Source organism: Petaurus breviceps, unplaced genomic scaffold, assembly GCF_028583685.1.
Source record: "Petaurus breviceps papuanus isolate PSGF00001 unplaced genomic scaffold, PetGlider_PUasm1.0 185, whole genome shotgun sequence".
Taxonomy (NCBI): domain Eukaryota; kingdom Metazoa; phylum Chordata; class Mammalia; order Diprotodontia; family Petauridae; genus Petaurus; species Petaurus breviceps.
The window spans coordinates 12291123-12307602 of NW_027185797.1; the positions used below are offsets into that span (position 1 = coordinate 12291123).

General features: G+C 45.0%; 1 protein-coding gene across 1 annotated transcript in view; it reads left to right on the forward strand.

Moving 5' to 3' along the window:
- The window catches only part of KAT2B (lysine acetyltransferase 2B), a 113935-nt gene that overhangs the window by 14810 nt on the left and 82645 nt on the right, over positions 1-16480 (forward strand). The window contains exon 2 of the mRNA XM_069088464.1: positions 13425-13551. Coding sequence (XP_068944565.1) covers positions 13425-13551 — 127 coding nt within the window. The remainder of the gene's footprint in view (positions 1-13424; positions 13552-16480) is intronic.

Genomic DNA, 16480 nt, shown 5'->3' on the forward strand with positions numbered 1-16480 from the left:
ACTGCCTCCCCCCCCCCCACTTTAGGCTGATGATGTTTGGTGGTTGTTAGCAGAGAGAGAAATGACAATTGGTAAACAAAAAGATGAGTTTTATTTGCCAGGGGGATGCCTCACAAAATACAAGGCATAAGTATTTGGTTGCTGCTCACCCCAAGGCTGTCCAGATGATGCCAGAACAGTTAGCTGAAAAATAGGACATTTCAGTCAATCAACAGTTGTTGTTGGTGCTACATAAATACCAACCGGTTTGTCAGCTTTTTCTCCCTCTTCATTTCGGCACATTAATTCTCTTGAGTAACTGTTTTGGCACCAGGTATATATGACCCAAGATTTCTTTGTGTGTCAAGAAGGAGTGAATCGAGATGCCATGAACTCTGTCTTGGGTTTCAGCTTCCATGGCACCATATTCTCCTGTTTTATCACTGAATCCAACTAAGAAGCCTTTCAGGAGGCTAGGCTTATCTTCCAAGAGGCATGGGGACAGATAAGTGGGCCCAGGACCTGCTTTAACAAATAAGTCTGAATCATCTGGTCCAGACCTAGGCCGTCCTGATCTCTGGACGACTGAAGCCATTTGGGCTCCCATCCTGAAGATTAGGGTGTACTTTGGGATGGTCAAATTGTCCTGGACTAAGCCGGACATAAGCTATAATTAGCCAACTCATTCAAAGCCAGAAGTTTATTTTTTTCTGGACAAGTAACACTTAATGAACTCTATCATTGGAGTAAAGGACACAAGCCTCCCACTGAAGAACTCTGCTTCTACATTCCAGGCTTGCAAAAAGTGCCATGGGCCCTGACTGACAGCTTTCCAGCTATAAGAACTAGAGTTTTTGCAAAGATCAGAAGAAGCAGGATGAATTACAGCCTCATCAGGAAGGCTCCCTTGTCTTTAGAAAATGAAGGGAGGAAAAGGTTTGAAATATATTAAAACTTGATGAAAACCGTGTGTGTCCCTCCCATTGTATGGAACAGACATACTTGAGCAAAATTGCCCCTGAAGTGGTTTCCTTCAAAGTAAATCAGTCTGCTGAGTGAAGAAAGCAGCCCTCGAACTCTCCCAAATAGCAGCTGAAATCAGATTGGTCACAGTGACCAGTCTCAGGCCTGACAACAGTTGATGAAACAACTACCCTTGTTAGAGAGATGGAGGGGTCCAGGGATGCAGTTGTATACACTGTCAGATGGGTTGTCTTGTCAGACAGCTGTTAAGGGGGGAAGATGTCTTAGAAAATGACTGGGATGGGAAGGCCATTAATAAGACTTTTCTTTTAAACATGGCCTGTTTTCACATTGAGTTCTCTTATAACATGGAAGTATATTTGCATTCAACAGAAGGGGTGGAAAGCTTTTGGAAGGAAAAGATAAAAACATGCTGTCTGATTCTATAGAGTACTTTGTATTGGAATAGATCAACAGTGGTTTGCCCGCTAGAGATTACCCTCTAGTCTCTGTGTGTGTCTTGTGTCTGCCTACTTACTGATGTGTTATTGTGCCCATGAGATTAAGAGCTTCTTGAGGTAAGGACTGTCTTTACCATTTTTTGTATCCCCAGCATTTGGCCAATAGCAGTTGCTGCTTCAATGCTTTTTGATTATCACCAGCTAGAAGACAAACTTGTAAAACATATGAATGGTTCCTTTCGAAGACGGGACAATGGTGGAGGTAGAAGCATTAGTATTCACTGTGGAGCACCCTTCTTCCCCTCTATTACTTCATCTTTAAATGTTCTGACTGCAGCATCAGTGAAAGGATGGGAAAGGTGCCTGTTCACACTTATCTCTTTCCTACCCCTTCAGAGGTTGCCCTAAATGAAGAAATTCATCCAGCCGGGTTTTAACTGGTTTATAGCCAACTGTTCACCAGTAAACCATCACAGACTTCTGTTGATACCATTTGGTCCCAATGAGCCTGAGGTTTTCACTGCTACTCAATAAGTGGGAAACACCCTACAGTAAGGTTTCCAGGGCAGCCCATGGATTTATGGGCCTCCCAGCATGGAAACGTGTAGATGGGTTGCGGTCTTTCCTTGTGGAGGGAATGCCCACAATGGCAAGATTATGGAACCATTGAAGTAATGAAGCTGATATCCTTATTAGAATATGAATGTCCTTATCGACATCCAGGAGGATGCCAATCCTTATTAATATTGATAAGTCTTTAAGTCTCTGGATTGAAGCAGCCTTGTTCCATGACTAGAATTTGCAGGCAGTGAAAAGAAAACTGTACGTAGGGAGGTCCCCAAGCTGTGGTTCGTGGACTCAGAGATGGAAGGAACCCTAGAGGGCTTTAACTCCATTACCTTCATTTCATTTCCCCAGAACTGAGGCCCAGGAAGAGGTTACGCGCTTTGCCGAGTCACATGGGTGACTTAGTTGGAAATCGAACCCAGGTCCGTTGATTCCAAATGGAGTCCTCAACTACCTCATAACCATGGGGGCTGTTTGCAGATGTATATTGTACTAAATTCATTGGAGATTCATGGAATCCTGGCCGTGCAGAGTTGGAAGGGACCACAGAGACCACCTGCTCCCTGAGAAAAGAATCACTACCAGTGGCGGTGGTGGGTGGTCATCCTGCAGCCTCTACTTGAAGGCCTCTATTGTGGGGAAGGGTCCACATCCTCCCAAGGCCTCCCCCCTGCCCCAGCTGCTTGTGGATATTCTGGGAGGATGTGAAGATTTTCCTTTGCCATCAGCCCTTTGTAACTTCTCCCCGCTAATGCTTCCTAGTTCTACCTTTCAGAACCAAGCAGAACTAGGCTCATGCCTCTTGGCTGTGCAACCCTTAAGACAGCAGTTAAGACCCCTCCTATTTAGTGAATCGATGGGAGAGGCAGATTTCCTATTTCATTCATGTGTGGCCATGCTTTTGTTGTGGGTCCCCTTCTAAAAAGAAATTGTCGAAACCATTGAATATATCATTTTAGTGTTCTAAACAATGGGCATTTAAAACTTATTGCCAACTTAGTCATTAGCAAACCTAAACAATTAAGATGCAAAGAATAGAGATGAGGCATATATGAGAAACTGAACTTTTCTAATATGGTTTTTAAAAAAGGTGTGTGTGTGTGTATCAGCAAGCACCCCAGCGTCCCCAGGGTTGCTGCCAGCACAGGTTCTTAGATCTGCTTTGATAAAGGAAAGCAACTCAAAATGGGTTAACAAGCTTACTTTAATCAGTCAAATATGTATCGTTTACCTAGTTCAGGGGAAAAAGGTCAGCACCCCAAACTTCAGAATATACAGACAGAATTATCAAGACAGAAACAGATCGAGGAGACAGATTTCCAAACTGTCCAACCATTACATCCATACCAAATCAACATCTGGGTTTTTCAAAGTGGGGGGGGGGGCTCTCAGCAACCAACGGCTTCCCAGAGTCTAATCTGATCAAATCACAGAACACTTCTCAAAGTGAGCCCCAAAACAGAGCTACACATCAGGGCTTATTTAGCCTTCTCCTGGCTCAGAGAATGTAACAACCTTCTGGACCCACTGGCCAATCAAGAAGTATCTACTGAAAAACAAGCCTCCCACCCAGGCTGCAGGTGCACTTTAGCCTGGAGCAGGGAAGGTCTTTACATTTACATTCCCATTACAGTGTGTGTACAGATTTTAAAAGGTAGTGACAAGTACTGTTATTTGTGTCTCCTCTGCTCTTTTTTAAACTTCTGTGCATTTAAAAACAAGTGTTTGTTGATAGTTTTCCTGCCATATCTCCCACTCCCCCCCAGTCTGTCTGCCTTCTCTTTTTTTTGGGTAGAACAAGTGTGTCTATACCAGCCAGGCAGATGAATGCATCAGCAGCCCTGGAGAGTGCCTGTCAGATTCTGTGCCTTTGGTTGCTTGCCTCTTATGCCCGGAGGCGAGGTAGCCCTTTCGTGATTGGTTTTCAGAAGGCACCATTGGCTGCTGCTTTGATTCTTAGAGTACTGAGGACTTAGCCTGTGTGTTCTGTAGGATGCTTTGGTGCGCTGGTTCCTTTCCATCTGGACAGCATCCAGAACATCTTCACACCCATCTGACTCATCACCAACCCTGCTGCTGATGCCTATTTGCCTTTCATCTCTGTCACTGAGCTTATAACTCCTTTGTTTAGCTAGTTTAAGCAACTTTATTCTTATTATCATATTAATTGAACATCGCATAACAGTAATGTGATAATAATACTAACATGGCACTTTAGCTGTTGCAGAGCATTTTATACCCGTGATCTTGCTGATCGCCGCCGCCAAGTGTTATCAACATTATTTTTGCAGATGGGGAATTGAAGCTTAGAGCGATTTAGTGAGTGGCCAAGGGCACATTTATCTGAAATCAGGGCTGGCAGGTTTCTGATCCTGGCCCAGTTTTTCTGCCTCCAAATCCAGGCCTATTCCTCCTCTTCTGCACCTGCTTCTTTTCTGTTGGCCTTACCTGCATCCTCCCATTATAAAAAGGCTAACATTCACTGGGCCTGTAACCCTGACTCCCCACTGTAATTTTCTCTCTCTCATAGTGAGCCTGATTGAAGCTGACTTGTGGCCTCTTCCTTTGCCCAGTAGAAATATCCATAATCTGTGCAGACTTGCCCTTTCTGCCCTAGGCACTTAATATAGTAATTGGCTTGGAAGCTCATCCCTAAAATAGACAGGGGGTCTCAAGAAAGGTGCTTTGGGAAGGCTGCTGCATCTCTTCCCCCCTGCCCTCACCAGTTCTTTGAAAGGTCCTTGAAATAGCAGCAATCTTGGATGATTAAGGAGAGACAGGGAAAATGTCTTTCAACGGGAGACCTATCTTTGTGTTTTTCATCAGAAAAGTTGGTAGTCCTGATGTGGAATATTTCAGGTGGCACAAAGGGTACTCAGGAGGGCAGACATGTACCTTCTTGTCTCTTATGGACAGTCAGCTAAAAGATGTGAAAATCTTGAAAACGTTCTGCTTAACAGAGAGGGAAGTATTTATTAAGCACAAAAATAAAGAGGATGATTCATATTTTTAAAGAAGTAAAAATTTTGCAATCACATGAAATAAAATGGAAAAAAGGGCCAGAAGACTCCAGTTATCCCAGTACTATAATTTATGACAATATAATCTAACATGCATTTATTATGCACCTTCTATATATGTTCAGGGGACAGTTAGGGGCTGCAGTAGACAAGAGTACCGGACCTGAAATCGGGAAGACTCATTTTCCTGAGTTCAAATCTGGCCTCAGACGCTTACTGTGTGACTCTGGGCAAGTCACTTAACCATGTTTGCCTCAGTTTTCCTCATCTGTAAAATAACCTGGAGAAGGAAATGGCAAAATACTCTAGTATGTTTGCCAAGAACACCTGAAGTGGGGCAGGTCACAAAGAGTCAGACAGGATTTAATTTACTGAAAAAATGGGGGTGAACAGTCCCTTTCCCTCCAGGGGCTTAAATTCCGTGAAGGGTGGGGGTGCAGAATGGATATTGGATACAAACAGATGAGTATAGATTGGATAATCCGAGGACACAGTGAACTCAAGGAGATTAATAAAGGCCTCCTGGAGGGAGCTCAGGGCTCTAAGACCTGAGGAAGCCCGAGGTTACAGCTTCTAAGAAGGCCCAGAGATGGTAGATAAAATTCTGCATTCGAGAAGCAGCAGGGTGTCTACTGTTTGGGCTGGATTGTATATAGAGAGAGCTAGAGAGGGAGAAGAAGAAAGCATCTTGGTGGTGGGAGGTGGCAGTAATCTGGAGTCACATGGCATGTCTCAGCAGTTGGAGGGGTGGGAAGGCTTCTGAGCTGGAGAGTGACCTGGTCCGATGTGTGCGGTGGCCACGAAGGATGAAATGAGAGGGCAGGCACTGGAGCCAGAGCTGGGTTAGGCTATGGCCTCCAGTGATGAGGGCCTGAAGTATGGGTATGACTGAGTAGAGAGAAGGGGGCAGGGAGAGGTAGGATAGACTGCATATGGGGGTGGGGAAGGGGAAGGGTCTTGGATGCCACTCATGTGGCACACCGAGTGACAGCAAAGGTGGTGGTGCCTTGGATAGAAACAGGAGGGGAGTGGCTTGAATTGTTGAAGACTGACTTCATTGTGGGCATCTTGAGTTCTTGATGCCTTCAGGAAACTGAATTGGAGGTGTCTGATTGGTCTGGAGTTGAGAAGAAAGGCAAGGGCCCTGACTGGGGTGGGGAGCCCCCCTATATAATGGGTAGAGGTGCTAAGCTTGGCCTTGTTGGAAGGCTGCCCCTCCTCCTCCCCTCTTCCTCCTCCTCTTCTTCCCCCACTCCCCCTCCTCCATGGCTGGGGTCTTTACCTGGGCTGAGGGCCGCAGAATCCGTATTTATTTTAGGTTGCTTCATTGAGCCTTTCACCCAAGTTATTTCATCTGTGACTGCTTTGAGCAGTATCCGTTCTTGCACTGGGTGGGCAGGCCCGTGAGGCTTTATGAATTTCAGTCAGCGCAGTACAGTATGTATTCTTTCTATCAGCACAAAGAGCCAGCTGGTAGCAGGGAGGTAGGTGAGGGATGGCTGGTGGTGGCTTTTTGTCTTTGTTGCTTGGATTGCATTTATCCTGATAGATTCTGTGTGAGTAGAAAGTCCTTATTGTCTCTGCTTAAGGATTATTACAAGTTTGTTACTCGTTGGCTTAAACCCTGGTGAAGCTGGAGTTTGTGCAAACATCAGGCTGGATGAAAAGGCTCCAATTTCTGATCCCTTAAATATGGGGGGTGGCGGCAGTGGGGGCGGGGCCTGGGGGCTGCTGAGCATTCCCAGACCTAGCAATGCTTATTCTTTAGTTCCCCTGGAACCCTTCTCTTTAGCCAGACCCATGTTCTTTCTCTCCTTGACCTTTCCCATCAGAAATGACCAATCGGATGCTGTCTAGTGGTTCCCAAACTAAGATCCATTGTTCCTCAGTATGCCTTCTAAGTGATATGGGGAGAATTATTTTCTCTGCAAGTGGAAATTTCATTTGTCTGTGAAACACTGATTGTGCCAGACCCACTAGTGGTGGTTATGGGGTTGGAAGGGAACTCCCAGACTTGCTGGAGTGCCTACCTCCTCTCCTGCTCTAGGGAAACTCTTGCTATCCACATAGCTTTAGAGTTGAACAGAATTGTCCATCCCTGCCTGGATTTTCTAGTGGGAAAATGGGGCTAGTGGAAAATTAGTTGAGCAGAAACCTGAAAATTCATAGTGGGAAGACATTCTGTCTTGTTACTTAAAGCACTGCCCAGGGCATTTGTTACTGAAGGGGGGTTAGGTGGGGCTGGCCTCTTTATTAGCTTAGTATTGTCTGTTCAGTTTATCAGTAGCACAGAACACACCAACCAGCCCTCTCCTTCAGGCCCTTATCGCCTCTCACCATAGATTACTGGCTTCTGGTGTCTCCCTGCCCGCAACCATTTTCTTGAGAGCTGCCATCTGAACTTTCCTAAAGCCAAACTCTGTCTTGGACATTCTTTCTCTCAAGAACCTTCATTGACTCCCTACTGCCTCTAGGAAAAGGAACTCCTCAGCTTGGAATTTGTCTCCTCCATGGCCTTTCCATTAGGTCAGCTCCAAAGCCAGGGCGAAAAAGCACTAAAGCAGTGACTTTCTCTTTGCTTATCTTCTTTCTGCTGAGGAATCTCTGAAGGCCTAGAAAGGAGTGAAGAAGGAAGGAGGGCTTGCAGATGGCCCAGAAAAGATCCAGCTGTGTCTCCTGCTGACCTCAGAAGTGACCTCCTTCCCTGGGTGACTAGGCAGCCATCTGTTGTGGATAAGACTCTCAGATTCCACTTTTCCCCTCATCCCCTGGTCCCTTGTCAGGGCTGAACCGGCTTCCTTGTCCTTTCTCACTGTCTCTCTGTCTGTCTTCTCGTTTCTCCCTCCTAGGTCTGAGAGGAGCAGTGAATCCTGGGATGTCCCCTTGCTCAGTGAAGCCAGTGCTGACCACACTTCCTCCAGGGCACTTTCAGGGTCTCTGTTTGTTTTGGAGAGGACAGTGCCCCCACCAACAAGGCTTTCAAACCCCTTTGTGCTTTAGGCTGTTGTTGGAAGGCCTTGTTTTTGGACTGTGCGGAAGCTCCTTCTGCCAGAGCACACCAGTGACTGGGCTGCAAGTTAGTTTTAGAGTTGTTTGGAATTTAGATCACCAAGTCCAGCATTTTTCTTTTATTCTTTAGTGGATTCTTTCTTTTCTTTTACATGTTTGACTGTTTACCTTCATTTTCCCCACTTAATAGTATTTTATTTTTTCCAATTACATGTAAAGATAGTTTTCAATATTCACGTTTATAAGATTTTGAGTTCCAAATATTTTTCCCCCTCCCCAAGAAAACATGAAGTCAGATATAGGCTATGTATAGCGGTTCTTAGATCATGGTCTGGGGATCCTGGGGAATCCTGGAGACCCTTGCAGGGCGTCTGCAAAGTCAAAACCATTTTCATAAGAATACTAAGATATTTTAATTTTGAATGTGGTAAATTTGAATAGACACAACCCACATAAACACAAGTTCTTTGGGGGGCCCTTTAGGAGCATGAAGTGGTCCTGAGACCACAAAGTTTTTGACCAATCTAGTCCAACCCCTCCTTTCTTAGATGAGGAGCCCGATGGGGAAGTGACTTGTCCAAGGTCACACTGTTAGTGAATAAGCAAGCTTGGACAATTGTAATAAGCTTACTGTAAGTCTTTCCTAAGGGGGAAGCGAGGTGACAAAGTAGATAAGAGGGCCTGGAATCGAGAAGACTCATCTGGCCTCAGACACTTACTAACTGTGTGATCCTGGACTAGTCACTTCATCCTTTTTGCCTCAGTTTCCTCATCTGTAAAATGAGCTGGAGAAGGAAATGGCAAACCTCTCCAGTATCTTTGCCAAGAAAACCCCAAATGGGGTCATGACTGAAAACAAACAAAAAAATGACTGAACTGGTACTTCTCACCTGTCCATTATTCACATAGCTGCCAATGGAATTTTCTTCTTTCTTTTCCTTTATTTTTTTTTGTTTTGTTTTTTTTTGGAGGGGCAGTTGGGGTTAAGTGACTTGCCCAAGGTCACACGGCTAGTAAGTGTTAATTGTCTGAGTTCCGATTTGAACTCAGGTCCTCCTGACTCCAGGGCCGGTTCTCTATTGACTGCGCCACCAAACCACCCCCAGTGGAATTTTCTTTTCTTGAACCACTGTCCGTGGTGCCCTCCTTCCTGCTCAGTAAACTCCCTTGACTCTGCTACCCCTACTGACAAACATAAATCCCTCTGCTGTCATTTAAAACTCTTTCCAGCTTGCCCCAAACGACCTTTCTAACGTTGTTAGACATTATTCCCCTTCCCTCACTCAGTGGTTCAGCCAAGCTGACCTTTGTGCTATTCCTTGGGAAATGGGTCATCAGTTGATGAAGCAGAATCCTTGGGCATGCTCTGAATTGTGGAGCAGGGCCCTTCCAATTACCCATCATTCCATCTTTCCTGAAGCAGGCAGAGCCTGTTGTGCATCTGTGGGGGATGGGGCTCCCACGGGGCTCGCCTGTGCCACTCCGGTCTCCTTTTAGATAACAGAAGTACCATCTCTCTGGATCTGCACTGAATTCCTTTGCCTGAAATGGACTCCTCTCCTCCACTCCCAGGTTTTCCTCCAAGCTCAGCTCAAATACACGAGGCCTTTCCTGATGTCCTAGCTGTCATGACATGCCCCAGCCCCGTGTCTCGTCTTTTGTAATATATACCTACGTGTGTGTGTTTACTGAGGTTTCCTGAGAGGCGTCATAGTGGAGTGGATGTGTCTGAACTCGGAATCAGTGAATAAACATTTATTAACCACCTACTGTGTGCTAGGCACTGAGTACAGAGGCAAGAGACAGTCCCTGTCCTCAAGGGGTTTATGATCTAATGGAGACAACATGTAAACAGATTGAATAGTGAGAAGGAAGAGGTAATTTTCCCTCCATCAAAGTTCACAGACCCCCTGAAATCTATCCAGAGACCCCAGTTAAGAACCCCTCCTCTAGGCCATGTGTCCCCTCCCGCCTCTTAGGCAGTCTCCTTCCAGAGCATACAGCCAGGAGGAGTTCAGGCTCCTCAGATTGTGGTCATCTGCCCTGGGCACAGTCTGGTCTGTATTGGCAAGTGCAGGAGGCAGGAGGGAGGCGGCCCAGCAGCTGGGTCAGTCAGCCTGGGCTGGGTCTCCTCACACTTCTCCCCCCTGTAGCCAATCTCCTGCAGCTGGTTCAGTGTTCAGGCTGACACCTTCAGGTCACTTCCAAGGCACCCAGGAATCCACTTGCCCATGGCAGTGGACATTCTGAGCCCATTGACTTGCTCACTGGGGTCTGCTGGCTTCCAGGTCATTAGGGGTGCACCAGTCCTGGGCTACTGGGTCCTTCCTGTTGTGCCCCCCCCCCATCACTTGCTCCCCCTTTAAGCAGCTTCCCCCCCACTGTTCCTTCCAGTAACTTCATCCATGTTCTTTGGGTTAGAGAGTATTTATTGGAACATAAGTTTTATGCTTTCTTTTCCCCTCTGTTCCACCCTCTCCTTTCTCTCTGCACTGTTTTTGGCATGTATCCTTGTATATTGTTGCTGTTTTGTTGCTATTTACCATTGTCTAAACACATCCAGTCTCTAGTAGGGCATCAGGATCAGAGCAGCTGTTTGGAAAATCTGGGTGTAGCAGCTGTTACAATGGAGGGGGATAGCTTAGGGCCTCAGCCCCTCTGGGGCGTACTTTCTCAGCACTGAAGGACGGGTCCTTACCTATGCCTGCCTTGCACTCTGCTGTCCATACATTTCAAATACATGTATATATGTATGTATGCATATGTGTGTGCATGTGTGTGTGACACACACACACACATTTTACATTACTTAATGTTTTCCATGGCCTTTCTCCCTCTCTCTAAATTCCATAGGCAGGACAGTGACCCCTTCCATTCTCTGGTGCTGGGAATGGAGAGGTGGGTCCCCAGCGGTGATATGGCCCAACTTCATTGTTGCTTCTTTCCCAGCACCGCTGCTGTTTCCATCCTTGGAATTTTGGGTGTGTGTGTGTGTGTGTGTGTGTGTGTGTGTGTGTGTGTGTGTGTGTAGGGGAGGGAAGGAGGGATACCTGTGAGAATGGCAGCTTTCCTGAAAGACTCTGGCATTTTTCCATCAGGACAAAGCTGTTTCCCGTCCCTGTTTCCCTCCCCTCCACCCCCCCAATCATTACCCTTAACCACCTTATAGGTATTTTTTGGTCTCAATTTATCTACCTACCTACTAAATCAAGGCAATAGTACTTCACTTAATGTGCTAATTTCAGCCAATAATACTTCACTTATTTGCTAATTTCAGCCATCTGGAAAAAAAGATGAGAGTGGAAAAGGGAAAACCCATGAGCAGCCATTGGCACCTTTTCATTCTCATTCACTAAAGCCTGTATACACTCTATTGGAGGATGGGCCTTTAGGAACTTACTCTGGGATGAGAGATTTAATCAGTCAATCAGCCAGTCATTATTAAGCATGGTCAGGAACTGTGCTGAGACTCTGGGCGTACAAATTCCAGGAATAAAAGAAAAGATCTGAAATTTTGATAGCAAAGATAACCTCTATGTGGAATAAATAAAGGGGTGGCTAGGTGGCGCAGTGAATATAACACCCGCCCTGGAGTCAGGAGGACCTGAGTTCAAATGTGGCCTCAGACACTTAATACAAAAACTAGCCGTGTGACCTTGGGCAAGTCACTTAACCCCAATTGCCCTACCTTCCCCCTTCCAAAAAAAAAAAGAATAATACAAATAAAATTTAAACCATTTTTATTTACTGGTTATTATCACAAGGTTAGTTTATCACATTTCCCCCCCACAACAAAAGAGAAGCAGCAAATGAGAAAGGAAGGACTATTGGAGGCAAAGGCATTGACGACATCTGGAGAAGTGACGGCTGAAAGCTGGAGCAGATAGCATCTCTATGAAATCACAGTGGTCTTGGGCCATTTGATTTAAGGACAATCAGCCCTGTGCACTTGAGTGCCCTGGAAGACAGTCCTTTCAGGGCACTAGAGTGTAAGCTTCAAGGCTGGGGTGGGAGTGGGGGTGTTAATGTGGAAATCCTGTCTCTCAGAACGAAGCACAGTGCTCTTGGAAAAGGAGATAATTCATAGAGGTTTATTAAATCAGTGTTTGACAAGTTACACAGCATATTATTTGATAATACTGATGACCCTGAATCATCAGGAGACAGAAGACAAATTATATTTTCAGTATAAAATCCCATTAAGAGGGCTGTACTGTATATAGTACTTGTTGGAAGGATATTTGTCAATGTTAATATTTAATTTTTTAAAAAGTGTTTTGCTGCTTTTAAAAGGTTTTGTTAAGCTTTAGGTCCCAGAATTCACTTGTAAGTGTCATGAATGTCCCAGGTCATGCATGATAAGAATGCAAATGTGGCAGAAAATGCATCATTGCTTTCAGAGCTTGGGAGAACAGGGTTCAAATCCTATCTCTGACACTTACTGATTATGTGACCCTTTTAATATCTTTGAGCCTCAGTTTCCTCATCTGTAAAAATGAGATTGGAGCAGATGACTTCCAAGGACCCTTTCAGCTCTGGATCTTTGAAATTAAGTAATCTTGCAGTATTTCTTTCTTTTCTTTTTTTTTTTTTTTTGCTTTTTGGAGGGCAATTGGGGTTAAGTGACTTGCCCAAAGTCACATGGCTAGTGTGTCAATCGTCTGAGGCTGGATTTGTCGGGTCCTCCTGACTCCAGGGCAGGTGCTCTATTCACTGCACCACTTACCCGCCCCTAATCTTTTAGTTTTTCACAAAGATAAACTGATGAAGGAAGAAAGACCCCAGGAGCATGGTCTTTGCTAAACATGTTCTCTCCTTTTGCTGCCCTTAAAAAAACCCCGGGGGAGACCTTCCCTTTTTCTTGTTTCCTCAGATACCTTTCAGATGAATTCTGAATTTCTGCGTTCCATTCTTCCCTTTCTCTTCCTGGCATCAAGGCAGGGTCATGGTGGGTGAGGGCCTCATTGAGCAAATGGGGACTGTCCTGGAGCCTGCCAGCCTAGGCCCTGCTAAGCTGCAGAGCAGGCCAGGGCAGGGTGTGGGGGACTGGTTTGGCACTCTGAAAACACCAGGAAACATTTCCAGTGGTTGCCTCTGGAATCCTTTGCCTCAAACTTGCCAAGAGCAGGGTCGGCAGAAGTAAAGGGTGGACACTAATGGACATAGGCTGTTGGCTTGCTTTCTGAACTGGCTGGAGATTGTCAGAATCAGTGGAGGAGAAGACCCCCCCCCCAAATAAAAAGTAACAGAAACCCCAAACCCTCCCCACTTTGTCCACTGGTCTGTATGTATGCTTCTGGGCATTCATTCCTAGAAAATGCAGAGTCAGCCGTCTCCTAACTCATCTGTATTGTTTTAAACGAAGCAATCAGCCCGTGGTATACAGTCTGTTACATAAATTGTCTCTCTCTTTTTAAATTTTCAGGCCGAGGAATCTTGTAAATGTAATGGCTGGAAAAACCCCAACCCCCCGCCCACTCCTCCCCGAGCAGACGTGCAGCAGATAATTGTCAGTCTCACTGAGTCCTGCCGTAGTTGTAGCCACACTCTCGGTAAGCATCAGACCCCCCGCCCCCAGCCCAGAATGGCCTGGGCCTGTCCTTCCAACAGGGTGATGGCCCTTCTCGTCACGATCCTGATACGGGCGCCTCACTGGCCCGGCCCCGTGGCCTCTTCTCTTCTTCTCCTCTGCCCCCTTAATCGAGCAGCTCCGACCTCCCAGCTCTCTGACATCAAAGAGACTTGTCAGATGAGATGAGACACTGGCCTCTGACTCCAAGACCAAAATCCCCATCTCTAATTCCCTCATCTAATTATTGTTATTATTGCTAAAGGTTTTTTCCTTGGGATCCTTACAATGTTTTCTCATTTCTCATTTGCCTTGATCTCTGTGACACTAACAATCACTGATTTTTATCACCTTTGTCAGCTCATTTGAGCCTTTCGACAGCTGTGTGAGATACAAGTATTATGACGACCGTTTTGCAGATGAGGAAACTGAGGCTTAGCAAAGGCAATTGGCTTGCCCAGGGATTGCTCAGTGAATGTCAGAGACAGGACTCAGACAAACCTCTTTTGGGTTGTTTTGTGTTTTAAAGTTTTTTATCTTCGTATTTCTTTCTCACACCATGAGGATACCATTCTCTATCAGGATGGGAAAGTTAATTAAGCATTGTCATAAGAGGCTAATTTTTTAATAGTAGTAACTACTGTAGGCTAGCATTTGATGCAGAGGGGTAAAAATCAGTAAAGTCATTTGGAATTTTATTTTCTCTCTTTCTCTCTCTTTTTTTTTTTTTTTTTTTTTTTTTTTTTTTGGGGGGGGAAGTGGGGGTTTTGCTTTTCTAAAGGTCTCTTGTGTGGCAGGGCTGGTAAGTGTAGTAAGTGTTAAGTGTCTGAAGCCCAATATGAGTTTATTTTCTCTTAAAAAGACAAAGAGGGTCATTGGAAAAAGAGCTTCCCTGGTCTCATTATTTCAAATGAGAAAAGATTTTGTGTCTTTTTTTTTTCTTCTTTCCTGTTTCCAGATCTTTACTCTTACAGTAGATTAGGTTGTTAGGGGGTGTTTACATTTCCTGTCCTTTAAGGACATAATACATTAGATACATAATTTTCCCTTAGTTATTTGGCAATTTTCATTCAGTAGATGCCATCTACCTTCCATGATCTTTCACTTTCACTTCTTCCTGGTACTGAGTATTCTCTGAGTCTATAAAATGTTTCATATTGAGTGAAGTCAGATTATCATTTTATTGCCTTTGGCCAAAGGCCACCTCAAGATGTACAGGAAAGTCAGACGTGATAAGAGCGTTATCTGGAGAGTATGTTATAGTAATAAAGGGTGTTTCTGGGCATGGAAATATGTAAACTTTCAAGGTAGGTAGTGTCATAAAATAAATAATAGATTTTGAGGGAGGAGTCTCTGGACCTGTTATAAAATTAGTGTTGAGTGATTCCTCATTTGGAAACTCCCTCCATCCTTGTAGATTGATTATTATTCTATTAGAACCTAAAATCTTGGTTTTTTGGCCTTTTTGGAGGGGGGAACATAGGGCAGTTGGGGTTAAGTGACTTGCCCAAGTCACACTAGCCGGCTAGTAAGTGTTGGGTGTCTGAGGTCAAATTTGAACTCGGGTCCTCCTGACTCCAGGGCTGGTGCTCTATTCACTGTACCAATGAGCTGCCCCTGGAACCTAAAATCTTAGAGAGTTGCTGGAGGCCTTGGTAGGTTATGTGACTTAGCCCTGGTAACAGGGTTAAGTGAATCTCCAAGGTTCACCCATGATCCCCTCTGCCATGCCACTTTTCATTAAACCAATCCATTGTCATAGTCATGATTACACCAGTCTGTCCCTCTGGGTGTTGAAATAGCTAGTGTTAAAAGAAACATTTGACAAGTTGCAGACACAGCTGTCATGTACTAAGTAAATTAACCTTTTCTAGTATTGGTCTTAATTGAATGTTATTTTGGATTACTCCCAAGAAAAACCTTTGGCATGGTTCCAGACTGACAGGGTGGGTTAAAGGTGAGGAAGAAGGGCCTCTAGCCGGACTCTGCAAACACAGGCCTGTGTTGTCTTTGATATGGGCTTTACGCATGATATCATTCCATAACAATTTTTGTTTGAAGCAGAGCTGCTGTCTTAGCTGTGGGCACATTGGCCCTGCTCTGGGGGCAAGTTCCCTTCCTTTACACCACCAGGCACTAAACAGCCAAGCCAGAAGTACTGTGCAAAATGCTGGGTGTGACCAACGTTGTTAGAGGGTGGTTTTCCCTTTTACTTCTCAGGCTATGAGAAACTTGTGCTCTCAGGGGGAAAAAGCCTGGCTTTTGGTTATGTCTACCTTACTGTGAATTTATCATCACGTTGCTCTGCGCTGGGCACTTAGCCTTCCTGGCTTTCACTTTCATTTCCCCTAAACTGAGGGCGTTGAATTGAGCAGTTCTTCACCTGTTACCTACAGTGGATCCTTTTGGTGATCTGGTCAAGCCTGTGGACCCTTCTCAGAGCAATGCTTTTTTAAATGTAGCAAATGAAGCTTGGAAGTTTCAAAAGAAAATTCAGAGTTTGTGAAAATCAAGATGTTTTTCCCCTTTCCCAGTTCCCAGACTCCTTGAAATTTATCCATGAGATCCTTGGGGTCTGTGGATCCCTGGTTAGATGTTCTCACAGATCCCTTTTAGCCCCAAATCCTGCAGTGTGCTCAAATAATGCTTATCTCTGAATTATTCCTTAGAGTCTGCCTTGGCTGTCTTTCTTGAGTTTGATGGCTGGAGCCCTCAAGTGTGAGTCCTGCTCTGTCCTTTGACATCCTTAAAACATGCAACCAAAATCAGACATTCTGTGACATGGTCTTCAATTAGGTCTCCCCAGGGCACACCTTTCATTTCAACATCTGTATCCCAACCTTGGAGTTAATGACATTAGTTGTAGTTGGTGTTTGTTGTGTATGCAGTAAGATTGTGAGAGGAAATATATA